Source organism: Plectropomus leopardus, chromosome 12, assembly GCF_026936395.1.
Source record: "Plectropomus leopardus strain MGB_pleo_1.0 chromosome 12, ASM2693639v1, whole genome shotgun sequence".
NCBI lineage: Eukaryota > Metazoa > Chordata > Actinopteri > Perciformes > Serranidae > Plectropomus > Plectropomus leopardus.
Window position 1 is genome coordinate 24,070,748 of NC_142187.1, and position 27,174 is coordinate 24,097,921.

Genomic DNA, 27,174 nt, shown 5'->3' on the forward strand with positions numbered 1-27,174 from the left:
CCGCTAGGTGTCAAAATGGTCACTGTACACAGAACTTCTTCCGTGTGTAAGATAAGTGTGACTATGCTCATTCATTTTTCCAATTCAGATGACAATGACATTAACTCACAGTGACAGATGGACACGTCTGGTCCATGTTCTTGAGTGGACTGCACAGGTGTAGGACAGATTTTATTGTCATTTCTAAATACAAGCTGACAATGACAAAGAAATACTCAAGTAATATTCATAGCATTGAAAACTCAGAATGCTGCTGGTTATTGGACACAGCTGCCTGGACGTTTACAATTGTGAATGACAACCATGTTGCAATGCGAATTCCTTGCTTATCTTCTGGATGCCTGTAACTTGCACCCAGTGCTGAGGGGATAAGGGGACCCACAGTAAGATGTTTAGCCCGTCTGCTGAAAGAGGAGACGGGTGACACGAATGATTTATATGATGCCTACTCACCGACAAAAACATCCACTGATAACCTCCCTGTAGAGAGCAAGGGATCCATTTTGACTTACCTCTTGTAATATGACCGTTACCCATTTTTACTGTAAACCTAAATATGATTTATACTAACGTGTCAACAGACGCAGAGATATTACTCCCTTGAAATCAAAATCACTTCCATTGTGCTTTGTTGAGATGCTTTTCGCAACGTATCGGTAACTGAGTAAATTGGTTTGATTTCCTTTGAAAACATGAGGAAAAAGGCAATGAGCAACTTGGCAAGAAAAGTCCTGCAAACTGCAAAAAATTAGTAAAAGGCGACAAGAAAATGACTTTAAAAAAAAAAAAAAAAGACGAAAGTTTTAAAATTCTGGGGAAATATATGAGAAAAAAACCTGATATATATAATTATTATAAACATATATTTAAAGTTATGTCACAGAAAAAAATATACTTTTTTGGGGGGGGGGATTTTTCAGGGTAATTTTCTTGTTACTTAAAAAAAATGTCCTGCACATTTTTGGGTCATGTCCTGTTAAGTTGCTCAGTGCTTTCTACCCATGTATTTGAAAGAAGTCAAACCAATTTGCTAAGGGTTCAAAGGGTTAAATACCCAAACAAACACTGAACTACGTGCTATTGTCCAAGTCAATTAAATAACTATAAGCTGCAATGCACTTACAGTTAAACTATTTCATGACAGTTCTATCAAACTTGGCAAATTCATTTTGTCTCCATAAGTTCACAGATCATAGACTGATCCAGCTTTACTCAGGCCACTGTGAAGTACTTGGGACAACAGGGTCACAGACAGCAAAATGAGCCATGGTGACCTCAGCCAAACTCCCCTGCACTGCAGCAGGGGTGTAAACTTGGCAGATAAAGTGGAGTCAAGTGGGGTAAGGTGAGGGGAAGGAAAGGAGAAGGAGTTTACCTGTCAGCTCGTGTTTAATGACAAGTCGCTGCACCAGCGTGCATATTACTTTCTTTCACTCGAGGTGGCTACAGCGGAAAGAACAAGTGACTCTGACGGGGCAGAAACAGATGGGAGTGAAACCAGCCATCAATCACTCGGAGAGAGACAGGGACGCTCACACCTGTCCCTGGATGCCAGCAGATGACAGACAACGTAGGTCATTTGCAGCATGTTGTGTCAATTTGAGGGGCGGTCAACTCTTCTGCAGCTGTGTGCATGCAGCAGACAGACACAAGGAGAATGTAAAAGACAAATAGAACTAGATGCTGTCACACAACAATGTTATTTTGCTGCATAATAACCCTTTAATCCCTGGATCAACATCAGTTTTCTTGTGCTATTTTAGACACCTTTAGCGTTCATTTAAAATTTTAAAACACAATTTGGTTTAATTTCTTTTTAAACATTGGAGGGGGGGCAATCAGCAACTTGGCATGAAATGTCCTGCAAATTGCAAAAAAATAAGTAAAAGGTGACAAGAAATTGACCTAAAAATAGGAGAATCATTAAAACATTTTCAAATAACAACAGAATAATTTAAAGAAAACATATTATTACAATTATATATTTAAAATTAGGTTACAGTAAAATATACATTATTATTTGTTTATATTTACTATTTTATTTTAGTACCTTTTTTTTCATCTCAGTTCCTGTTTTTGTTTCATTTGCTCATTTTCAGGTAATTTTCTTCTTTTGGGTAAATTCTTGTTAAATTGCTCATTCTTTCCATGTTTTTGAAATGACTATGATGTCTTTCATTGCTTAGAGGTAGGGGACACTTTAAGGTTATTAAACCCTGCAGAGGGTATAAACAGACCTCTTGGCCCCTGGGGCTTATTACATAAAGCAAATATCATGTTATATCACTTACACTTTACAGTGAAACTAACGCCAAAGAAAGTAACAGCAGTGTGGTCACAGTCCTCTCTCACCCTCTTTGCCAAACACAAGTATGTGTACACACACAGACTGGGCACACAAAGTGGCAGGAGAGAAATCACTGCCTGTCTACTGGTGCAGGATTAAAACGTTGTTTAGTTAATGTGACAGCAAAATGATTAGGATGTTTGGAGGCACTGCCAGCTGTGTGAATGCTCAGAAACCCTATGTAATATGTAACAGACACAGTTCATGTTTGTGCGTGTGTCCCGGTTGACCTTGCAGTTTGACTTACAGACGTTGAGAGTGGAAAAAATTTAAAGGTAAAATGATATACAGCATGGGGCTTAGCTCCTTTAAATAGTGAAACTGCAAACTGTTAAGGCCAACATGCATCCTTTGTAACGCCAATAATATTGAAACCAGTATCTATTATCAATAACGTGGTAAACTGTAAAGATGGCACTAATGATTATTTTTATTATCCATTAGTCTGTTAATCTGACAATTATTTTCTGTTCTGCCTGTAGGATTTAGGGGGATATATGGGCAGAAATGGAATATCATATAATGTTTTCTTTAGTATATATTTACCTGAAAATAGGAATTGTTGTGTTTTCATTACCTTAGAATAAGCAGTTTATATCTATATAGGGTGTGGGTCCACATCATATATGTTCAAACTGCAAGCTTTAGTGCTGAATTTGGATTTTTTTTTTTGTGGATCCAATTTTTTTATGTAGCAGTTCACATTATCATTTAAAGTATGGTCAATATCAGACTCCTATGTGAACTGTTCATGGCTCTGATGTGGCCCGAATAGCCAGAAGAACACATCACACACAGCATGCTGTGTATACAGAAGTAAACAAGGAAAAGAAGCCCCTAAAAAACATGGAGGCCACCGATGTGACAAATTACAGTTTAATTTTTAAGTTATTGTGCAGGTACTCCGCGGGCAGAAGAAGAAGCAAGTCAACATTGTTTATAAGTCTCTCCCTACAAACAGACAGACAGACAAACTGAGTTTTAGTCATTATATAGAAGGATGTTGATCGTAAAAGTTGCATTGAATTCCATTACAGGTCGCATGGCTGTTCAGACTGAGTTCACGTTTCAAAAAATCAGATCTGTATCTTATTTAGAACCAAATATGAAAGTGGCCCAAATCCAGTTTGAGAAGATCAGACTCCATCTGATTTGTGCTGTTCACACTGTCATTACATTCGGGCCACTTGGGCCCGCACTGTGAACATAACTTATGACACCTGGATACATTTGAGGCATACCCAGTTTATTCTTATGAAAGTTGCTCAGTCGTGCATGAATCCAAAAAAATAAAAATACACTAAATCCCCCTAAATCTTACACACTGTTCCTTTAATACTTGATAAATTTTGGTCTACATAGCGTCAAAAAATAATTGAAAAATAAATGTTGTCACAGTATGACAGAGGTGAAGCTGTCTTTAAATGTCTTTTTTTTTTATCAACCCTAAAATTCAAAGATATTCAGTCTGTTTTGATTCAGAACAGAGAAAAGCAGCATATCCTAACATCTGAGATAATGGGCCTGAGAATTCTTGGCATGCAATTTTTTGAGGGCATTTTAGCTTTAACAGTTAGACAATTATTAGTAATGCTTTTTGCAGCTTTAATAAAGTGTTGATTGTTAGGGAACCTGTTTATAGCATGCATAACGCAAGCCATACGTTATGCGCTTTGGCCAAATAAATTAAGGCCACAGGGAAGTTTTAAAACCAAATAAAGTAGCTGAGCCATTACGTCTATATAACCTCCTCTGAGTAAAAAGGCAAAAGAAAAGCACCTAAATGCATACATGCTTTTAGTTTATCTTCTCGAACAGTCAGTCCCTGCAGGAGATTATACTGTCCAGTTGAATAATGTGACCTGCGCCCTTCTGTATTAGGCTATTTGTTTGGCACAGCGACAAGGTGAACTGTTAAAAATGGAGCACCACCTCCTGAACTGAGAACACAATGTCCTGGGAAGCATTGGGACTGTGTGCTGTGGCTACTGTCCAGTCACCTCTCCAGTCTCTGCTCACACATTGCACAGCCTGCCAGTTCTGGCTACACTTTCTCTTGGAAACTTGTGGGCTTAAATGTGTGTGGCAGCCATGAAACTTAACTCCTCGTGCTAATGTCTACGACGTCTTTTCTGTTCTTTCCCTCTCATGTTTTCTTTCTTGGCATGTAAACACATTCTGCTGCTGCACTTTGGAGTTGTTTATGTAAGGATATTAAAACTATAGGCCAACTAGACCACATTATGCTGATTCAATACATGACTCCCCACATACATGAATACATACGTTAGCCTTGTGAATTGTGATAGATGTACTAGTTATCACATCCGAGCTAAAATATTTCAGTGTTGAGAGATTTCATAGGATATGCACTGATGCCTTTTGTAATTGGACATGCTCAAATGAATTAAATTATGCAAACTATGTGTCTGGGCCAATTATTCACAAAGTCTGCTTTTATTTTGAACAGCAGTTGGCAATGTTCATCTTGGTAAAGGATAGACAGAGAGACTTCATCCAAAATCTTTTGAGTTTGAAACACCTTTTGGTACAAAGGGTAAAAAAAACAGTGACAAGTTATTATTTTTATTATTAATTGAATCATTTGGTTGACAAAATGTTCAAAAACCATTTAAAAGTGAGTAAAGAAAGTTCTTAGAGCCCAAGTGAGCATGTTTAAACAGCCTGATTTGTCCAACCAATAGTTGGAAATCCAAAACTACTCAATTCACGACCATAAGAGACTAAAAAAACCAGCAGATCTTCACACAATATATTCACAATATTCACCTTATTAATTTATCAACTCATCATTTCAGCTCTGTGGTGCACCACCGAGTTTCACAAAGATTAAGAGGAGCTCTTTACAATATGAGGCGGTGGTGCTCATGGGAAATGCAGTCTTCATTTTGGAAATCACTACTGCTTTGTCCACAGGGGCAACCAAAATCAACTCAAAATTAAAGTAACTTCTTGCTGCTTTTAGTAAGGATGACACAATCGTATGTAACTGAGTGCTGCTCAGAGTCATTTTAAAAAGAGATACTGTACTGTGGTACTTTTCTGTTCAGCACAGGTAATCTTACTTGTACTTGACAAGTAATTTCAGTCACGTACAGTGCCTGAAAGATATTCCCAGATGCACTATTATTATCAGTGAGGAAACATAAGAAGCGCTTTACATCGAGGATGTCATAAAAGGTATTAAAGGTCAGTGACAGAATGCACAGAAAGCTTAGTCACGTACTTGTGGATGTACAACAGCAAATGTCAGTGAGGATCTCCTAAATGCCAAAAGAGGAGTGGAAACAAGAGAGGGCATTCGGCTTCTCTCTGAGGACTACGGCCATGGCATTAATAAGACAGTATGTGTGTTTAGATGTGTAACGTATACTTATACTGATGCAGAGTTCTCTCAGCATAAATGTACGTTGTGAAACAGGTAAAGTGAGATTTAATGGTTTTAAGGGAAGCAACAGAACAGATATCCAAGAGTAATTATCAGACAAAGTGAAATAGTGAGCATCAGATGGGTATAAAATGCCAGATGTTTCTCAACAGAAAAGCTCTCTTGCACTGATCTCAAAGGTTTCATGTTTGTAGCTTGTTCTACCACATGCATAGTCACTGCTAATAAAACAATACATCACAAAAACAATCTGAAAATCACTAGATGGCAGGAAACGGAGGATTTTCAGCCTGATGTGTTTCATTACTGTGAGACCCTGCATTGTGCCTGTCAGGCGCTACCACTAGAGCTCACTGTACCTTTACAGCAGATTCTCTGAGCTCTGCACTCATAAACACCACCAACTCCTTATCTAATGCTGCTGCTATCCATAACATAGCAAAACACATTATCAGTCTCACCTTTCATTCCAATACTGAGCCTCACATTACTGCTGAAAGAATTACCCACCATATGCTCAGCTGACTAATTAAATTAAATGTGTGTTTGTGCTTTCAGGTTTCTAGACAAAACAAAATATACCGGATGAAGTGATGCTATAGGAATAAATTATACACATTTCCATTATATAATGATGTCTAAGCATCATATGTTTGAGTATAATACAAAATGAATATATTTCACCTGTCAAATAAACATAATTAGTTAGAGAAATAATAATAACAGCAGTTAAAAATAAACAGACACGTCTATCTCAGTGACATTTACAACGCATGCATCTGTGGCGTTTGTTTGTTGTCTGAGATTTAAGTAATTATAACACTATGATTAGAAGGAAACTCGTTTCCATCAGTTGCCAGCATTGTCCCTGTTATAAGAAGTGGCTGAGAGACTACTCCATGTGAAATATGATGCTACAACACAACAGAGCGGCACCATGCCTCTGCTGCCTGCTGGCAACTCGTGTTTGCTGTGTTTAATAGAACTTGTGAGCTTGATCTTTCCCACAGAGGCAAAGTCTTGTGGTGCATAAGTTATAAATTATGTATTTGATACCAACTGTGCATCATTGTCTCTTCCAAGGAAACTAAGAATAACAACAATAAGAAAAAAAAACAGAGCAAATAAAGTGGAAGCGCAAACACTGCTGCCTATGGAGTCAATTTTAAAAACTTAGTGTTAAATCAACGACTTCTGGAAAATAGGGCTGCACAATATGCAAAAAGATACAAGATATACAGATATTTTGATTGTTGTGTGGGAATGGTTATTTTGCTATTTATTTTCACTAAGAAAAAAATAAAAATGACAATGACATGATTTTTTCTGGGGTCTGTACTACCAAATAAGCATTTTCTCTTACATCTGGAATATGATTTGTAGACCAGGGTATTTCTGTAGTAGTACCACAAGGCTTCATTTTGGTATGTTGTGACACATTTTACCTTTACCAAAAAAATGTCAGCTCCTGCGATTTGGATATTGCAGTAGGTCATGTTGGAGTTTCAGTAATATTTAGATTAATTGTGCTGGCCTTAAAATAGATATTACTCCACTATAAACATGTTTGCTGCTTTTTATCAACTGTAGCTCACTGATTCTACTTGTAGATGCCTCTTGGAGCATGAATTGAGAGCAAATATTACAAATGATGTGCAGTACAAAAGTAAGTAGAGAGAAAAGAAGAAAACAAGTACCAACACTTTCTAAAATGACTATACCTCCAGCCTAATGGGACATTCCTGCGAGGACAGTCAGATTATCAAGTCAGGGGAGTTATTAAATGTTGGTATTCCACCAGCTGCTGCCATCCTCTCTGAAGACAGTCCAAAATTTGTTGACAGGATCTAAAGTATTAGTAACTGGTCAATGTGTGCCGTTTAAAGGCCGTCAAGGAACAGTCACACAAATATTCATCACTGTGAACGAACACATTATGTGATTTTTTTGCTGATTTTCTGTTAGTGTTGCGCAATATGGAGGACAGTTGCAGTCGTCCTCAAGCTAAGCAGCCATATCAGAACAAATCACATGACAGTATTTTTCAATATGCACAAGTCATTGTGATTGCATACAATTTCACCCGAATATATAAAATGGTAAGCTGCTACATCTCTATGTTAAAATGCATTTATGCACGAGTCATTGTGAGTTCGATAATCATTGGAGATAGTTTCATTATTACTATTATTTTGCAACTGTCCCCAGATTTGGGGTCGGTTGCAACATTTATACTTCTTCAATTCAAATAAATTTTGTGAACAATATGTCATATGTAATCATGTTTAAATGGTATGGGTAATTAGCAGACAAATGTAAGTTTAATATATACAATTTGGCAGGTATAGTCCAAATATTTTCAAATTTTTGAGTATTATTCAATAAATTAAACAGCCTCATATCTACCTGAATGGCAGGTGAAGTGGATGCTCTGTGCCTCCTCCTGTAGCAGAGTAAATCGCACAGCCTGCTCCAGAGGTAGGAGGCGACCATACACATGCTGTTGACTAGCCAAATGTCCCAGCCCGTGACAAAGTTCTCCATGGCTTTAACTTTACTCTTCATCCTTCTTCTATAGCTTGCTTCTCCTATCTTTAACTACAAAGGGCCTCTTGGAGCTTACGAGGAAGAGTCTCAAGTGGAGAGTAAGAAGAGATGACAGCTCCTTCTCAGGCAACGCACCGCCCAAACATTAATGCCACGCTCTCTGTTAATTCAGTCAACACCCAACTCACATCAGCACTTAGAGCCAGAGGACGGGCAGTTTGTCCTCATGACAAAAGAGTGACAGGTGCCAAAAGGTGACTGAGAGACGAGCTCTCTCTGACACCCTCATCCACTCATTTTTTCTAATCCTTCCATCTTTACTACAAAGCAGGACTTTTATTTTCCTTTCAGAAACTATTCACCAAAAGCAAAATTAATCTTTGACACAGTACTGACATTGATAAGTGAGAGAATTGTGATAGGGTGTCTCAGCTCCCTGTCAACACAGACACTTGGATATGGTGTAAATAAATAGCCTGTGCTATTGGATTACAGGTCCAAATGTCACACTGACTCGCATGGGAGCTCACACTCAACAGTCTCAGCTGAGGCGATTTTATATTAACTGTTAAACACTAAATTATATCATGTTGTATACAAATGAAAATAACGTCAATATTAAATGACAATTCAATTTAAAATTAACGCATGGATTATTTACTAAGTGAGGGGCGTCTGAGGGCTTTTAACCCTCATGTTATGTTGTGGGTCAAATTGATCCATTTCAAATTTTAAAAATACAGGAAAAATATTTGAAATAATTTTTGGAGCATGAAACTTTTTCTGCTGGGCTTAATTACTGTGATGAACATGTAAATTAAGAAGTACTAATTCAACATGTTTTCAACCCCTGCCCTGCATGTTTATATATTACACACATACTGTTAGAGTCAATTTAACTTTTGCAGTGATAGTGGAGAATACAGAGGGTAAAATTATCACATTTAGACAGAAGCTGATTTTTCTTTTCCAATATGAGACACATACTGTTGTTGTTGTTTGAATTAATCAACATGACCCTATAACAGAAACTATATGAAAATTGTGGGGCAAAAAAATGTGTTTTTGCCAGTGTGCAAAAAAAGTTTGAAATTTTTTAATGGAAAACTTGTATATCCTCATTTGTAAACCTGTAAGATGTTAAGATATGATTACACTAAATATTAATTAAATTGATATTAATTGAGCTAAAGATCATTTTTATGGAGAAAAATATGTTTTTAAACTACTGGTTAAACACATTATTCCTTTTTTAAGAAAAAAAAGTTGAACATAAAGAGGGGGGTGAAATTCAACCACATAATGTGAACTATGAAAAAATGGCCTGTTGGCTGTGAAAGCCATGGACACAAATCCAGGAATGCATCATCTGGTTGACAGTGGCCAATCACAGCTATGCACAGCATGTCTGGATGTCTCCCCGACCTCCTCTGGCTTCACCACCGGCTCTGCCAAACACAATAATGAGCTCACTTCTGGATGGGAGCTATGCTCTCCCTGCTCAGTGAATGTCTTGGCTGCCATGGAGGAAAAAAAACTGATCTTTAATCAGTCACAATGTCTCAGCTTGCTTTATAGTGTGCCTACATAATTATAACTGCAGCCTGTGGTTAATTTAATCCTTGAGTGCATGTTTTGTTTTATGCTATTTCTGGCAATACAATATTAATAAAATTGATATATTTGAAGACACCAATGGTCTTTAATGAGCGATTATGTGTTATGAGTGTGCGTTTAACACCACAGTGTCATTTTTAGCCACTTTATACTTTATAAATATAATGTTTTTGACCATCTTAATATTGTTAAAAATACCTGTCAAAACTGTCTCAAATGACTATTTTTACTATAAAGAGGGCAGCAGCTATGTATTTCCACTGAATTTTAAGCAGACTAATAAATGCACCAGCACATTGTTCACAGCTTTTCTCCAAATGCCCAAATCCATATCACTTTTACTGCCCTCTGCTGGTGCTCCAGAGGACTCGAAAGCCTGATTCAAACACACAAAATGTATCACTCCATAACATAACCTGAGTATCTTAAATATGGAATTTATGAGCTGCGTGGATACCTCTAGCTCAAACTTCATCTCCCAGAAGCAGCGCATGGTTTTCACCTTCTCTAAGTAGGGGAAGAAGGCCAGCTTGGTCATGTTTCGGCTGTTGGCAGGCTGATGGACTGACTTCAGCTTGGCCATTCTTTCTGAGAGGGACACTTGGCTGCAAGCCCTTTCCTTCTGAGCTGTCTGTCCGTCTTCTCGGCCTGGTTGACCTCTCTGGTGTGTTTCTGTTGGCCGGGTCTTTTATCTGAGCAGAGGACGGGAGAAAGATGGGGAAAGGGAATATTTAAGTATTTATTGAGTATCTGTACTTTACTTGAGTTTTTATATTTTTGTCAACTTTCACTTTTACTTTACAATATTTACTAAATAAAATGTGTACTTTTACACAACTACATTTCCTCTAAGCATTTTAGTTACTTACTACAAAACAGGATAGGAAGGGAGGAAGGGACAGATGGACAAAAGAATGATTGAAGGAATAGAAAAGAGGGAATAACTGGATTTTTTTCTTAAAATTCTTTAAGTTGTAAAAAAAAAAAAAGAACACCTTGTTAGTCTTCAAGTGTAATGTACACTCCATTTTTAAGGTGGTGTATGTTACCAAGAAATACATTTCATAATCCTTAAAATTCTAACTGCCTGTTTATTAATCATCAGCATTTACCTGTACTTTTACTTTCAATAGTTGAGTACTTTTAATATCAGAAAATGACTTTTAATACTTAATTATGGGAAAAAAATATGGAAAAAAAAGACACTCTCTCTACTCAAGTAATATTCTAATAGGTGACTTTAACTTATACCAAAGTCATTTCTGTTAAGAAATCTTTGGCTACGTTTACTAAAGCTTTCGGGTCGGCCCGGCTTACTTCATCAACCACTGCATAATAATCAATTAATTGTTTTAAATTCTGATTTAGTAATGTGTCAGATTGTTTGTTTGTAAGGTGTTTCATTGGTTTCAGTCTTTTATTAGACAAAAAAAAAAAAAATCAATTAATGAACTTTAATTTAACCTTTTCATTTGCAAGAACACCGAGGGACTCCACAGCACATGCTGCGTTCATGTACTTTATAGCCTGTAGGAAAAATGTTTCCGGTGACTACCAAATAAAGAAGACTGTTACAGTCATATTTAATTTGCAGCGTAAGCCAGACTTGCCATATACTTGATCTTAATGAACAAATAAAAGCGATCAACCTCCAATTTTGAATTGTCAATCTTTATGTAGTGTAGTGTAAAACTCGGAGGTAAAAGCCAGAAATATCCAGATGTCGGACAGTCCCATCAAGCCCGTGAATGCACAGAGACAGGAAATGAAAGGAAGTTGACTAAAAAAAAATAATATAGTTTTCTAATAAACGTCACATTTAGTTTGTAAAACGGGAAAACCATATTTAGGGCATAGCGTTTAGGCAAAGATAATAATAATTTTAAAAAATAAAAAAAACTGAAGGGGGCAATTAGGGACAACATTGTTTGGTCACGTGATCAGGGTCAAAAGTTTCGCGGGAACCAACATGGCTGCTGAGATGACATCAACAGATCCGGTGCAGTGTCCCGTTTGTTTTAAAGACTTCCAACCGGCCACAATTAACGGACACCTCGACGTGTGTCTGTTGAAAAGCGTCTCCGACAGCAGTCCGCCGGCAACGCACGAAAACGAGCCTCCGTCAAAGAAATCTCGCGTTAGTGCGGAGACTGAACCTCCCGGCCCCGGTGTCAACCACCCCGCGGCCGGCTCCTCCTCTGCGGCTGCGCCGCCTTCATCTTCCATGTTTTCTCTTTTTCAGGCAAATAAGAGTAAAACTTCAGTTCAAAGTGAGCGAAATGTGTCATTTCCGAGTAAACAATCTGCTGTCAACAAGGGCGTTAAACGGAACTTGCCGGGTGAGGCAGAAGCAGGAGCAGCAGAGGGTTCAGAGAGGAGCCAGCCGTCTGCAGTTAAACACACGATGAGGACAACAGATTTATCACCGCGGACACTTCTTACTACAAACAAGCCTCTGGCTGAGGTACTGAGACCAAACACGCTGCAGGAATACTTCGGTCAAAATAAAGTTGTGGGCCAGCAAACACTCATCCGGTCACTTCTGGACTCCCAGGAAATACCGTCTCTGATCCTCTGGGGACCACCGGGATGCGGAAAGGTGAGGTAGAGACCACTGACATCTCATTTTAATTTGTTTTATTTATCCCGTAGAGCATGCACGTAGCTTTCCCTCAAACTCAAAACAATGAAAGATTCTCAGAATTACATCAATTTATTCTCCGTTATTATCCATTTGAAACCTGAACAAGTTGGCTTGATTTATTTAAAAAACATGGGAGGAAGAAAATTAGAAAAGAAAAAAAGGAAGTAGTATTACTTTATTATTATTATTATTATTATTATTTATAAGTATATAAATAATAATATTATACAAATAAAATAAAAAATAATATAAAAAAGAGAAATAAAAAATCAATATGTATTCATAATAATTATGGGTACAGTTTTCCCCTTTTTTCCTTTTTTCCTAGAAAAATAATCAGAAAAAATAAGAATTTTCTGAATTACATTGACTCATTCTTTCTCGTTAGCATTTGAAACCTGAATAAATTGGCTTGATTTATATTAAAAACATGGGAGCAAGGACATGAGCAAAGACAAAAGAAATGACCCCAAAATTAGCAAGAAATTAGAAAAAGAATTACAAGAAAATTACTGGAAATTTACCTTTTTTAAGAGCATCTGATTACATGCATTGGTATTCAAATACAACATAACTGGAGTCCATCTTTGTAGAAAATGTCCATTTTCATTTGCAGTTTTGCTGTCATGTACTCCATTATACAGACTTGTTTCAGTCTCTGATGCCGGTGAATGTGCCTCCACTTTACAGATATGATTTTTCTAGCAATCAATATGATTATATGCAGCATATACTTCTGATATTTTCCTGTGCCCAGATATTTTCCCCTTGCTTTTGAAAAAATAATAATTTTAATTTTAAGTTTCTTGCAGGGTGTGAAACATTTATTACCAAGTTGCTCATTGCTTTTTCCCCATGTTTTTGTAAAAAAAACAACATATTTCTGTCATTGCATTAATGCCCTGCTCCAGGTATCGACTTTGTGTAATTATGTAAATTATTAATATTACAAATACAAATTAAACTTTTGCCCACTAAAATAATAAAATCAACAGCCTTTTTTTCAGTTTACTAGAAACAACCTGCTGGAATAAAAATGATATGCTGTGAAATGAACAGACTGAAAATTTTACCTTATTGGATAAAACAGATGTTAAAAAAGTTTTCTTTAACTTCTTAGTACAAGTGCAGCTCAGTTTTATGTATATATATGTAATATGGGGTCTCTGCTCTTTCAGTTAGGGCGTCCTTGACCTGAAACACATTGAAGGCCTCTGGTTTAATCCATAAAATATTCTAAAATAAATGTCCTTCACAATTTTCCATAGCCCATGTAACATTTTAAATGATTGTCTCCATCGTACAGTTCAAAAGCAAAATATATTTTATGTATAAATATATTTAAATTGAGTAAAAGAAGGCAGCAACCAGTGAGGTTTTTTTTTACCTTTTTCTTTAGAAAACAGTGAATGCAGTCTATGCAGTTGTACTCAGTTTGCGTAGTAGCAGCATGTATCTTTATTGCTCTTCCCTCTTCTGCACTTGATAAAGAGACGGTTGAAATGTTTACAGTATGTTGAAAGAGTACGTTAATCCTCTGGCTGCCAGGTGGGTATTTGCATCTGTTCTTTGTCAGACCTGAATACAGCATGTTAATGACTTCTTAGGTATGCCAAGCTACTGGAGGGTGGACTGACGCACGGCAGCTCGCCATACATCGTCCACATGCTTTAGTAACACTTTAACTCCCTCTGCCAGGTGTCTTACAGCTCTCAGGGTTCACAATTGAACAGTTATTCCTGGAGCTTGTTATAAGGATTTACAGCGAAGAGAGGATCTGCTAGGCCCTCAGAGGAGGATGAATTTATGACCTGGAAATAAAATAAATGCCTCAAAACCTGGAGACTGAAGGTGCTGATAATTTATCCTGTTTCGATTCCAAAAGGCATTGAATGTTTAATATAATTGATTTGTTTTGTTTGTTTCTTTCAGACCACTCTGGCTCACATAATTGCCAGCACCAGTAAAAAGAAGGGAACAGCTCGTTTTGTCACTCTGTCCGCCACCAGCGCGTCCACCAATGACGTACGAGAGGTGATCAAGCAGGCGCAGAACGAGCTCCGACTGTGCAAGAGGAAGACCATTTTGTTCATTGATGAGATTCACCGCTTCAACAAATCCCAACAGGTGGAGTATTGGGCCAGAGGCTGCAACTCCAAAATCCAGCCAGTGTTTATATTTTTCTTCAATGTTTGTGTCAAATAGGTCAAAGGAATAGTTTGTCATCTATGCTTATCCACTTTTCCTGCCTCTGTGCTGCAGATAGCCGTCGCTGGAGGCATTATGTATGTAGTATGTTCTTGTGAATGAGATATCTGAAGAAGGTCTTCAGAGAATTTTGTCAAATTTGGCACAAACGTCCACTCGGACTCAAGAATGAACTCATTTGATTTTGTTGTTCAAGGGTCACTGTGACTTTGCATCCGTATTATTCTCAATAAGATGTTATATCAAGAACACTGTGAGAGAATTTCTTCAAATTTTGGACAAACTTTGACTTAAGAATGAACTTATTAGACTTTAGTGGTCGAAGTTCCTCGGCCAAGGTCTCTGTGACCTCATGAAACTTCTTTTTTGGGCCATAACTTAACAAATCATACGCTACTTATGACATAATTTCACTCAAATGTCTACGAGGAAAAAATGATTAAGGGTGATTTTTTATTTCCAAAAGATAATTTTCATTATGCTCTGCAAAAAACACTTTTCTATCCATTACTCAGTGTCATAACTCAGGAACAGAAGGGGAGACATTTGATCAGATACTGAATTGGTGACACTAAGCTTGAGCAGTGTTTGCTGATTGTATCGATCTTCTGTGCTACAGCGGGGAAAATGTATCTGAAGCATTCATGTTTTCACAGTCATGGATTTGATTTTGCGGAGACATACAACAGTCATGCGGCAATCCTAGTTTCTTAAGTGCTGGATAAGAAGTTTGATGCTTCTCTCTCATGTCCACTGTCAGTTACGAGGCTACAATAGTAAATTTAGCTTAGCACAACAACTGGAAGTAAGCATAAAAATACAGTTTACAGCCTGTCTTAACAGCTCCATTTACGAGACTTTGCTCACTCAAAATAAACACTCAGTCATCCCCTCTCAAACAATACCCAACAAATCCTGTGGTTGATTCTTGGAAAACGTATATTATTGTTGATGAGTTGGTAGGAGAAATAGGTTAGGTTTGGCCGCTTTTTTTCAGTGAAACTGCCAAAACACAATAGCTCATTCAGTTCTGTTTGCTTCCTATTTTGCTTCCTAAACTTAGAAACTGTTGACTGTAGAAAACAATTGGTAAACTTTGGTTAGTTTTGTCTACATGACAGTAAATCCTATGTCAGGGTCCCTGTGGATCCTAAAAAAGTCTTAAATCCTTAATCCTTAAAACGTCTTAAAAGGCATTGGATTCATTAATCTGGAAATAAGGCCTTCATTTATATTAAAATATCTAAAGGCTAAGACATTAGAAGTAGGATTTCTTTTCTAAATTTGCATTGTAAAATCTCAAAGTTATTGTTAACATCTGTTTTTTATTTTTAGTAATTTACCAAAGCCCTCTTCTTAAACTCTTCACGTTGGGTATTCAAGCAGTAGAATAATCCCAAATAGAGAGTGAGATGTGCAAAAATGGTAAAAATCACCAATAAATGCTATTTTTCAAACTTTTCCACTGGACCAACAATGTAATGTTTTATGCTACAGTTAGTGTTTGGGTAAAAAAAAAATACTCTATGTAAAAAATGTTGATTCATAGTTCATGTTATTTTTTTCAGCTTTGGCTATTGTAAAATTATTCAATTTAATTTGACTTGAGCTGTAGGAACCCTGTAAGTGAACTAGCAGAACTAGTCAAACAAACACTTACCCTTGATGTCTTGTCATTTCATAGATGGTCATTGTTGTCCTTTTTTCCCCTCTCATCTGTGCTGTCCTTTTTCCCCTTTAATATGTGTGTGTATCTGTAGGACACCTTCCTTCCTCACGTGGAGTGTGGGACGGTGACTCTGATCGGGGCAACCACAGAAAACCCGTCCTTCCAGGTGAATGCTGCCCTGCTGAGCAGGTGCAGGGTGCTGGTTCTGGAGAAGCTCTCTGTGGAGGCGATGGGCTCAATCCTGGACAGAGCTGTCTCTACGCTGGGGATCAGAGTCCTGGGAGAAGATTCGGCAACTTCTAAAGATCCAGACCAATCAGACGGACATGAGTAAGTGTGCACTTGGTGACCAAGTTTCAGTCATCATGACCGGGTGTCACCAGACAAAATCCTTTGGTTGAGTGGGAGGCCTGTTGTCTCCTTCTGTTCCTGGCTTAGTGGGTTCAGTTAGATAATATATGGGAGGAGTGCAGCAGTAGTTGTTGGAGCCACAGCAATCCCCCTCAGCTCTGATCTGGTCTGATATGTTGACAGAAGAGAATCTGCATGAGTTGCAGACAATAAGACAGCTGTTAACTGCTGGCTGCAGATTGTGTGTGATGATGATGAACTCCGGAGATATGATCAAATATTTTTATCATATTTTTGTTTGTTTTGGATGCACTGAAACCAGGGCCTGCACCATGCTCTAAGATTAAAGGGTTAGCCAGCTAATTTTGTGTTTAAACCAGAATGAAGCTGGCTCGCTTTAATCTGGGATAAATCACCATTGTAGCCTACACCACTCATATTAAAAAACAATTACAAACAATTAAACAATTAAAATAATGATAATACAACTGTCCTGCATTAAATCTACCTCAAGGTTATAATGTCCATTTTTTGTTGAAAGTGATTTAGAGAGATTTTACTCATTATGATCAGTTTGAAGGCTGTAGTTGGTGTCGGTGCTGTTGAATTGTATTGCGTTACATTTAGGACTGGGTGGTATGACTTAAAAATAATATCACAATATTTTTAGGCTATATCACGATACGCGATTTATATCCGATATTTTGAAATCTCCTCTAAGCTACTGTAAACTACTAAAATACAAAATTATTTAATAAACTACAGTTAGAAGTAAAGTAGCTCTGCCATAAAATAAAGTTACATAAACTACTGTCAAAATAAAGTTGAATAAAATACAGTTCAAATCAAATAAAGAATTAAGTTATAGAAAGTTTAATAGAATATTGTTATAATAATAATAATAATAATATGAAACTATAGTTTTTTATTGTGATACGAAATGTTTCATCATATTGCAAAGCTGTAGTTACACTAACAGCTATTGTTCACACTATTTATCCATATGGCTGCGGAAATAACAGAAACACTTCTCAGCTTATCCCAATAGAGAAGCTGGCAACTGGGTGTATATTATTCATATATCTTTTTGAATATATTAACTCCGTTATACTCTGGGTTTCAAGGTAGACACCCAGTACTGCATGTTTTAACAACTGGGCCACAGTACATGAGCGGGACTTCATGAAAGCTGAAAGGAGCATGAAAGCTCCACAATTAAAAGCCAATACTTTATTAATATATGAGGCCGTGCAAGCCCTTGTATTGTGAACAACACTTTCATGCAAATATTTCACAACAAAATGCCTCAAGGGATTCTGTCAACCGAAGCACTGTCAGGTCTTTTACTTTGAAACAGAAACAGAAGATGTTGAGAAAAAATAAGATATTTGTATCTCTTCATGGCAGTGAAAAATAGGCATTGAAACTGTAGTGAAAGGTTGTATAATGCCAATATAAGCGTTAAAAGACTATTTTTCCTGTCTGGCAGTGTGGCTGCTCTAACCTGTTAACACGGGCACCAAAATGTCAGAAAATAGTGAAAATTGTCAATCAGTGTGTCCCAAAGCCAAAAGTGACAACTTTAAAATGTCTTGTTTTTTTCCTTTTTCCAAATATATTCTGTAAAATAATATAAAGGAGTAAATAATCCAGAAAATATTCACATGTAAGAAGTTAAAATCTTTTTTTTTAATTACTCAAACTGATTAAATGATTATCAAATTATTTGTAGATTAGTTTAATAGATGGGAACTTATCGATTAATTGTTGCAGATCTTCAGTCTAATGTAACTTTTCCTACACACTGAAAGCATTTTTTTATTATTTTTGTTTTGTTTTGTTTTGGGTTTTTTTTTTTTGTTGTACGTGTAGAAGGGTTATTGTTGGGCAGTTATCAGAGCAGACTGAAAGTTGTTGAAGTGCTAGCATTAAGGAGGGCACAGGGGATATTGATAGTACTTCCCATGAATGCTTGAAGGGAGCTGCCCATGGGTCGAATTTTGTCACCATGTGAGGCATTCGAGGTTCTGAGGAGCTAAAAACAGTGGCGCCCTCAAGAGCTCGTCAGCAAGGACAGTTTGAGATGAGGATGATAAGAAGTCTTTGGTAAAGACAGCTGATGTAAACGTCTGATTGCTTTAGTAGATTCCTGGTAACAAACAGTTATCTGTGTTTGCATCCTTGAATTAATTCTCAGGACTAACAAGTAGAAATATTAAACATTAATATTTCATACTCATTCAGTGGATTTTATACATTTATAGTGTCCTTACAAAAAAGAACTATATTTTAAAAGTATTGATACTGATGTGGTATATCTGATATTATTGCTTTCCTAGGCCAAAGATTTTCATTGAACAAAAAGCCCTGGACACAATCGCCTACCTGTGTGATGGTGACGCGAGAACAGGACTGAACAGTCTGCAGTTGGCTGTTCAGGCTCAGGTGAGCTCGGCCTGGTCATCAGGACAAGAGGTTTCTCAGGAGATACTGGTGAAGGAGGAACACATCAAGGAAGGTCTTCAGAGGTCTCATATTCTCTATGATAAAGCCGGTAAGACCATATTTTTTCAGTGGTATAGTTTTATGAACTTAAGGTGGCCGATGTGAACCCCAATGATCATAGTGCCGTCTGCAGCTGCAGTGCACCCTAGATTTACCAAAGAAACTAGTAATATTTTTTTGTAAATTGCTTCCAGTTGGTTTCTGTTAAAATATATTACCAGTGATGGCTGAAACTGTGAGACTGTCAGAACAAAAACGTAGGGCTGTCAAACAGTTTTTTAAAATCACAATTAATCACAGACTCTCATTAACTAATCACATTTTTTAATCCCATGTTTTCATTTCTGTTATTTTGCATCACAAAACACCTATGAAATCCATATTGACAAAAGTATGTCTGCACATTAACACATTGCTACACTGGAGTTTCAGTGTAACACCTGCCATCACTGTTTCCACTTTAAATAACATCTAAATGTCTTGAGGTTTTGAGTTTAACAGCCATGTCACGTATCACATCACGGGGCTTTCACATGAAGTGCACTGAATGATAAGAGATGAAAAGAAAACCTCAAAAACGCATGTCACTGGGGGGTGTTTACAGTCATGCTCACGGTTGCTTAGGAGTGCCACATCTTACACAATACACACACTGAAGTTGCGCCTCAGTGTCCATACAAATGTACAGTGCCTTGCGAAAGTATTCGGCCCCCTTGAACCTTTCAACCTTTCACCACATTTCAGGCTTCAAACATAAAGAAATAAAATTTTAATTTTTTGTCAAGAATCAACAACAAGTGGGACACAATCGTGAAGTGGAACGAAATTTATTGGATAATTTAAACTTTTTTAACAAATAAAAAACTGAAAAGTGGGGCGTGCAATATTATTCGGCCCCTTTACTTTCAATGCAGCAAACTCACTCCAGAAGTTCAGTGAGGATCTCTGAATGATCCAATGTTGTCCTAAATGACTGATGATGATAAATAGAATCCACCTGTGTGTAATCAAGTCTCCGTATAAATGCACCTGCTCTGTGATAGTCTCAGGGTTCTGTTTAAAGCGCAGAGAGCATCATGAAGACCAAGGAACACACCAGGCAGGTCCGAGATACTGTTGTGGAGGAGTTTAAAGCCGGATTTGGATACAAAAAGATTTCCCAAGCTTTAAACATCTCAAGGAGCACTGTGCAAGCAATCATATTGAAATGGAAGGAGTATCAGACCACTGCAAATCTACCAAGACCCGGCCGTCCCTCCAAACTTTCATCTCAAACAAGGAGAAAACTGATCAGAGATGCAGCCAAGAGGCCCATGATCACTCTGGATGAACTGCAGAGATCTACAGCTGAGGTAGGAGAGTCTGTCCATAGGACAACAATCAGTCGTACACTGCACAAATCTGGCCTTTATGGAAGAGTGGCAAGAAGAAAGCCATTTCTCAAAGATATCCATAAAAAGTCTCGTTTAAAGTTTGCCACAAGCCACCTGGGAGACACACCAAACATGTGGAAGAAGGTGCTCTGGTCAGATGAAACCAAAATCGAACTTTTGGCCACAATGCAAAACGATATGTTTGGCGTAAAAGCAATACAGCTCATCACCCTGAACACACCATCCCCACTGTCAAACATGGTGGTGGCAGCATCATGGTTTGGGCCTGCTTTTCTTCAGCAGGGACAGGGAAGATGGTTAAAATTGACGGGAAGATGGATGGAGCCAAATACAGGACCATTCTGGAAGAAAACCTGTTGGAGTCTGCACAAGACCTGAGACTGGGACGGAGATTTATCTTCCAACAGGACAATGATCCAAAACATAAAGCCAAATCTACAATGGAATGGTTCACAAATAAACGTATCCAGGTGTTAGAATGGCCAAGTCAAAGTCCAGACCTGAATCCAATCGAGAATCTGTGGAAAGAGCTGAAGACTGCTGTTCACAAACGCTCTCCATCCAACCTCACTGAGCTCGAGCTGTTTTGCAAGGAAGAATGGGCAAGAATTTTAGTCTCTCGATGTGCAAAACTGATAGAAACATACCCCAAGCGACTTGCAGCTGTAATTGGAGCAAAAGGTGGCGCTACAAAGTATTAACGCAAGGGGGCCAAATAATATTGCACGCCCCACTTTTCAGTTTTTTATTTGTTAAAAAAGTTTAAATTACTCAATAAATTTCATTCCACTTCACGATTGTGTCCCACTTGTTGTTGTTTCTTGACAAAAAATTTAAATTTGATATCTTTATGTTTGAAGCCTGAAATGTGGCGAAAGGTTGCAAGGTTCAAGGGGGCCGAATACTTTCGCAAGGCACTGTATATATAACACTATGACTCTGCTTGGATTGGTATGCAGTATGTCCATAAACCTAGACTATAGTTTGCTATTTTCACAACTGCAATAGTTTCTTAATACAAGAAAGCAATGTTTATTTAATGTTTATCCTAGTAACAATATCTATGTACATTTACCTTCTCCTGTGACCATCCATGGTGTCCTGTTACATAACACACCAGCTGCCCCAAAAGACTAAGATTTACTGTTCCCTGCTTCACAGGGTGATGAGACTGTGTCTCAGCTTGACTAATGATCTTCATTATCCTTCATTACCCTTCATTGTGGCTTTATATTGTGTGATCCATCTCAGTTTTTTTTTTTGTTTTTTGTAAAGGTTGAAAATTTTGCGTTTTATTTTCTTGCCACATGTGTTAATGTACTGTTTTTGTGTGTTACTTAAAGGTGAAGAGCATTTCAACTGCATCTCAGCGTTACATAAGTCGATGAGAGGCTCGGATGAGAATGCGTCTCTCTACTGGCTGGGCCGCATGCTGGAGGGTGGCGAGGATCCTCTCTATGTGGCTCGCAGAATGGTCCGCTTTGCCAGCGAGGATGTGGGTTAGTTCATTGATTTATTTTATAATCTCAACTTTCATTTACTTTTGATCATTTGATTAATGTGTTATTATCTTTCAATATGCAGCTTCCAACTGACCTCCACTGTTTAGCTATAACGTTTAGATGATATTCTTCTGATCATGTGTGTATTTTTACATGAGTGTGTCCCTGCTAACATCATTGAAATAGTAGTTTCATTTGAGCCAACGTGAAGACTGTCCTCTTCAAAAAGAGGCCCTAATATTGTTCTTAAATCCCACCTCATGACTAAAGATGACATCACTTATTATGCCTCCACGCTGGTTGTGTTTTCGGGTTGTCCGTAGTTACAAAAACGCCTTGATGATATTTCTTCATATTAGGCACAAACGTCCACCTGGACTGAAGGATAAACAGATACAATTTTGTAGGTCAAACATCAAGATCACTGTGACTTCACAAAACATGTTTTTGGCCAATAAGATTTCTTAATCCTAATCTTGACAAAGAATCACATAAATGTCTTAATAGGATAAAATTATGAAGTGATGACTTTTTATATTCAATAGGGCAACTTCCCTATCACATTATAATGTTCTGCAAAAACTATTTTCTGTGCTGATTGATTAGATCTTCCTCACTTTTTTGGACAGTTTGAAACATTGTTATTAAAAGTCATGAAGTATTTAACAGTTTTACTGCACAGCACTTTCAAAGACAGCTGTACCGTACTGTTGCAAGAGAAAAGAATCATTTTCTTTAAATCGCCCAGTGAACCTGAAGACTTCAAATACTTTCTGAGTCTCCAATTGCTTATTGAAATGTCTATAATCATTCTGAGAGAATGCTGGATGGAAATAGTTGTCCAAAGAATAATCAGGGAAATGAGAGAGAAGAATTTGAGCAAGAAAAGTATCTTTTAATGCAGCCTGACTGGATGGCTCTGGTCTCTCTCAGGTATGGCAGACCCCTCTGCTCTTCCTCAGGCTGTGTCAGCCTTCCAAGCCTGTCACTTCATCGGGATGCCTGAATGTGAGGTAGGCTCATCTGACCGATCAGTGATGTTTTTGAGTCATTTCAACCTGATTTTCAGTCAATCTTACAATAGTTACATCCTGATGTCTTTACCTTAGTTTCCTTTTTCAACAGGTGATCCTGGCTCAGTGTGCAGTCTATCTGGCACGAGCACCCAAGTCTGTGGATATCTACATGGCTTACGCTAATGTAAAAGCCTGTTTGAGGAACCACAAAGGCCCTCTGCCTCCGGTCCCCCTGCACCTTCGCAACGCCCCCACCAGGCTGATGAAACAACTGGGCTACGCCAAAGGATACAAATACAACCCAGCCTTCAGCAACCCTGTAGACCAGAACTACCTGCCTGACGAGCTTCAGGGAATCAACTTTTTCACCTGGACACCTTCAGACCCATGAGGACTGACACATCCTGGTGAAACAGGTTAACAATCAAGGTTGCTGAATGAAAACAATCTTGTCAAATGTTGGGATATAATCCAAAAATGCAGCTGCTGATCCTAATTAAAAATTACGCTTAGTTCGTTTACATGTCTTTTCAGTAAGTGATCATTTGCAAAGGTGAAAGAAAAATTGAAGGAAAGGTGGGTAGGATTTAGGGGTATTTAGAGTGGAAGATTGCAACCAGCTAAAAGTTCTCCCCTATGCCAAGTGTGAACTCAGTTTCCCTCAGTGGTCATTGTTCATGAGGATTATTAGTGGGAGCTGAGTTGTCCATAGAAGTCTCTTACTCTCCAAAAACAAAGGACCAGGGGATTTAAATTGATTTAAACAATGAATAAAACAGTTTGAGATTGAAATAATAATAATAATCAGGTTTTTCCAGCGCTGCTCGCCACAAAAGGGGCTGCTAACTACGACGACGAACGCAAAAAAAAGGCTGTGCAACATGGCTGACTGTGGAGATGTAAAAGGTTTATCTAAGGTAACAAAAACACAACAGTTCTTCTTTTCAGGTAATTAAACACTGAAAAAAAACATGCTTATGATATTATATACCATTTCTAGCAATATATCCCCCTAAATCCTACACAGTGGACCTTTAATCAGTCAATCATCATATTTTATCTAAGTTTTTCTCAAAGTTTGCTTTCGCTTGTTGTTTTTGAATACAATATGAAGGATACGCTAACCATTTACATTTCATCTACAAAGATATATTCAGAAGAAAAATCTGTTCAAATGAATAACAGTAACATATACACTAAATACCCACAATCTTTGTTTCTACATAGTAGATATTCAAATGTTTAATATGTTGTCAAACATTGTTTAAACTTATTAATTTTTTATGTATGTATATATTTTGATAAAATACAAGACAAATATAAAATTATGTCATCATACAGTTTATTGTCCGGTCACTTCTTCAGTTACAAAAACTTGTTCAGTTTTGGGCCATGGTCTGAGGGGAAATATCACAAGATTAAGTTTGTTCATTTCAGAAATATCCTATCTATTATATGGTTACTTAATGCCATTTGATAATAGTAATAATAATAATAATAAAATGCATTTTATTTATTGGCTCCTTTCAAAGTCACCTTACACGACAGTTAAAAAAGCAGCAATGTATCCATAAATCTTAAAGTCAAACAAATCAGTAGTATACAGTAATAACTTAATAAATAACATATTTACAAAAACTATGATGTGTCTTCCCTCACCTCACTGATCCAGGGGATGAAAGTGGCCACACGGGTGAACATTGTAGGTTTCTGAGGGGTGTTACAGCCCCGTCCGTCCACAAAACTGGTCACTCCTTGCACGTACCACTTACCATCTCTGCCCTCGCAGTTCAGAGGGCCTCCAGAGTCCCCCTGGGAGATAATGGCAGGTTTTAGAGCAATGGAAAATGGTAATGTTTGTTTCACACAGAGCATGGGGGTGCATGGTTGTTTCTCACGTGGCACGCTGACTTGCTCTCTCCTCCGGCACAGACCATTGTTGTCTTTGCTGAGCTGCCCCACCAGTCGCTTCGACTACAGATAGAGTGATCCACCACAGGAAGTAGAGCCTGCTGGAGTGTAGTTGCCCGAGGACCACCAGCTAAAGAGAAAATTATAAGAACTTTGCATTTTAATCATGTCTGGAATATATTTGATGTACACGAGTGCACTGCACCCCATGTTAGCTAAGGGATTTGGCGTCAGGTCTTACAGTAGAGACGACCCCAGCCTGTGACGTAGCAGGGCTGGCTGTGGGTGAGAGTGGCATCTTGCTGTGGCAGGCAAGCCGGCTGAACCTTGTCATTGATGACAGCACTTTTCTCCAACTTCAGCAGAGCAATGTCATTACTACATAACAGGATGAAACAAAAACAATTCAACATGTCAGTAATTATATATTTAAATTGCCAAGAGTCTGTTTAACTGTGTGGAGTCAATTCGATAACTTCTGTTTACTCAGCCGCTCTTCAATAGATAATCCCAGGGTCATTTTCCAAGGACATATTTACTGTGTTTCTTTATGATCCACCACAGATGTGGAGCGCTGGAGTTATTATGTTGAGCAGGGATGATGACTTACCCACAAGACACACAGTTGTCGTTCCATTTGGGATGGATGAACATTTTTGACACCATAATAGACTGTTCAGGTCCCTCCTCCTTGTTCATGTCATGCTCAGCAAGAACAACCCTGTAGGTGTGGAATCTGGATAGGAAAATAAAAAAGCTTAACATATTGTTTTGAAGTTGACTGTAGAAAGTTAAAGTATCTTGGATTTTTTTTTTTTTTGTTGCATTTTCAGACAAATTTCGAGGTTGTTTGGGATTTTTTTGAAGTTGACTGTTAAAAGATAAAAACATTTTAAATGTGTTTTTGTTTAGTTGTATTTTTAGAAAAATATGGAGATTATGAATCCTAAAAAGAGAAAAGGAAGGTAAAATAAACATATAAATTAAACAAATAAATAATAGAGATAGCTGGGTACATAATTTAAGTAAATTAATTCCATAAGATGTACAAGGTGCCTTATATTTTCATTTTTTAATAATTGTTTATATGGAATGTACATATCACTTATATTTTTGTTTTTGTATTTTTTTCCTTCACAATTTATTTTGCATGTTCCAAAATAAAGATCCAATATGCAAATGCCAAATATAAAGTTTTCCTCACGTGATGCAGTGTGCAGCAGTCAAGACCCAGTTAGGGGCAATAAGCGTTCCTCCACAGGTTGGGAAGAAAGACTCCAAAGAAACTTGCCATGGCCAACTGTACGGACGGGCTTCTTCCCCGTTCACCACGCGGCTGGTGTTGGGCTGGTAGCTGGGGACGCCACACCCAAACACTTAAGGCAGAGACAAAGAAAAGTGAGATTCTGTCATATCCTCTACATGTATTAACGTCAGCTCTAATTCCAACAGTATATTGTTCGTATTTAATGTGAACTCACCAGTTGTAACAACCAGGAGGAGCACAAGTACCAGTTCCATCTCTTATTTGTCCGAAAGAACTGGTTTATCATGCTGAGCTATTTATGGGCAGCAGTCCAGACGACACCAGACTTAGCCTGGGAGTTTTCCTTCAATTTTCCAGGTGTTAAAGCTGCTGTGTGCCAACAGAGAAGTCAGATAACTGCGGAAAGTCAGAATGTATACATTATGTGCAGATTGAGATGAGGCGAGAGAAAAAGACCAAATGAAAACACACTATATAAGGACATTAAAATACAATTAGAAGCCATCAAAGAGCAAGAAAATAAAAATAATGTAAGATAATTTAAAAATAAAAACAGGTATAAAATACAAACATAAAAGTTTCAGCGCAGTGTAAGAAAATAATGGATATTTCATTTAATGAAAGGCATTTTAATAAAGCAATTCAATGCGCAAACTGAAAGCTGGCTACAAACAGGGTCCCACCAAAATTTAAGATTATATTACTAAACAGGAGTTAGTGTTCATTTCCATATGGCCCAAAAGGTATAGTTATATGCCTTTACAATTTAAGACATGGTTTCCTGATT

General features: G+C 37.7%; 2 protein-coding genes and 1 long non-coding RNA gene across 3 annotated transcripts; 2 read left to right on the forward strand and 1 right to left on the reverse strand.

Annotated features, from left to right (window-relative positions):
• Positions 1–1,361: 1,361 nt before the first annotated feature.
• On the forward strand, positions 1,362–9,982 carry LOC148188107 (uncharacterized). The gene is made up of 3 exons (XR_015778178.1): positions 1,362–1,570; positions 8,174–8,234; positions 8,335–9,982. It is a non-coding gene; the product is annotated as an uncharacterized LOC148188107 (long non-coding RNA).
• A 1,874-nt stretch (positions 9,983–11,856) lies between these two features.
• Positions 11,857–24,549, forward strand: wrnip1 (WRN helicase interacting protein 1). Its single transcript, XM_042498072.2, has 7 exons — positions 11,857–12,519; positions 14,497–14,691; positions 16,533–16,771; positions 19,132–19,346; positions 22,035–22,190; positions 23,127–23,206; positions 23,319–24,549. The coding sequence occupies exons 1-7, from the start codon at positions 11,890–11,892 to the stop codon at positions 23,598–23,600; spliced, it is 1,797 nt and encodes a 598-aa protein (XP_042354006.2). The 5' UTR covers positions 11,857–11,889; the 3' UTR covers positions 23,601–24,549.
• LOC121951654 (chymotrypsin-like elastase family member 3B) lies at positions 24,535–26,694 on the reverse strand. Its single transcript, XM_042498073.2, has 7 exons — positions 26,602–26,694; positions 26,325–26,496; positions 25,731–25,856; positions 25,362–25,498; positions 25,108–25,250; positions 24,869–25,021; positions 24,535–24,606 (listed from the first exon to the last, which is right to left on the reverse strand). Exons 1-7 carry the CDS (start codon positions 26,639–26,641, stop codon positions 24,589–24,591), a joined length of 789 nt encoding a protein of 262 aa, XP_042354007.1. The 5' UTR covers positions 26,642–26,694; the 3' UTR covers positions 24,535–24,588.
• Positions 26,695–27,174: the final 480 nt, after the last annotated feature.

Bases quoted from the DNA above. Each gene is read 5' to 3' on its own strand.
- LOC121951654 (XM_042498073.2), bottom strand. From the start codon at position 26,641: ATGGAACTGGTACTTGTGCTCCTCCTGGTTGTTACAACTG. The intron at 26,497-26,601 runs GTGAGTTCACAT...CTCTGCCTTAAG, and splicing joins CCTCCTGGTTGTTACAACTG to TGTTTGGGTGTGGCGTCCCC. The intron at 25,251-25,361 runs GTAAGACCTGAC...TTTTCTCTTTAG, and splicing joins AGGCTGGGGTCGTCTCTACT to CTGGTGGTCCTCGGGCAACT.
- wrnip1 (XM_042498072.2), top strand. From the start codon at position 11,890: ATGGCTGCTGAGATGACATCAACAGATCCGGTGCAGTGTCCCGTTTGT. The intron at 19,347-22,034 runs GTAAGACCATAT...TGTTACTTAAAG, and splicing joins TATTCTCTATGATAAAGCCG to GTGAAGAGCATTTCAACTGC. The intron at 23,207-23,318 runs GTAGGCTCATCT...CTTTTTCAACAG, and splicing joins TCGGGATGCCTGAATGTGAG to GTGATCCTGGCTCAGTGTGC.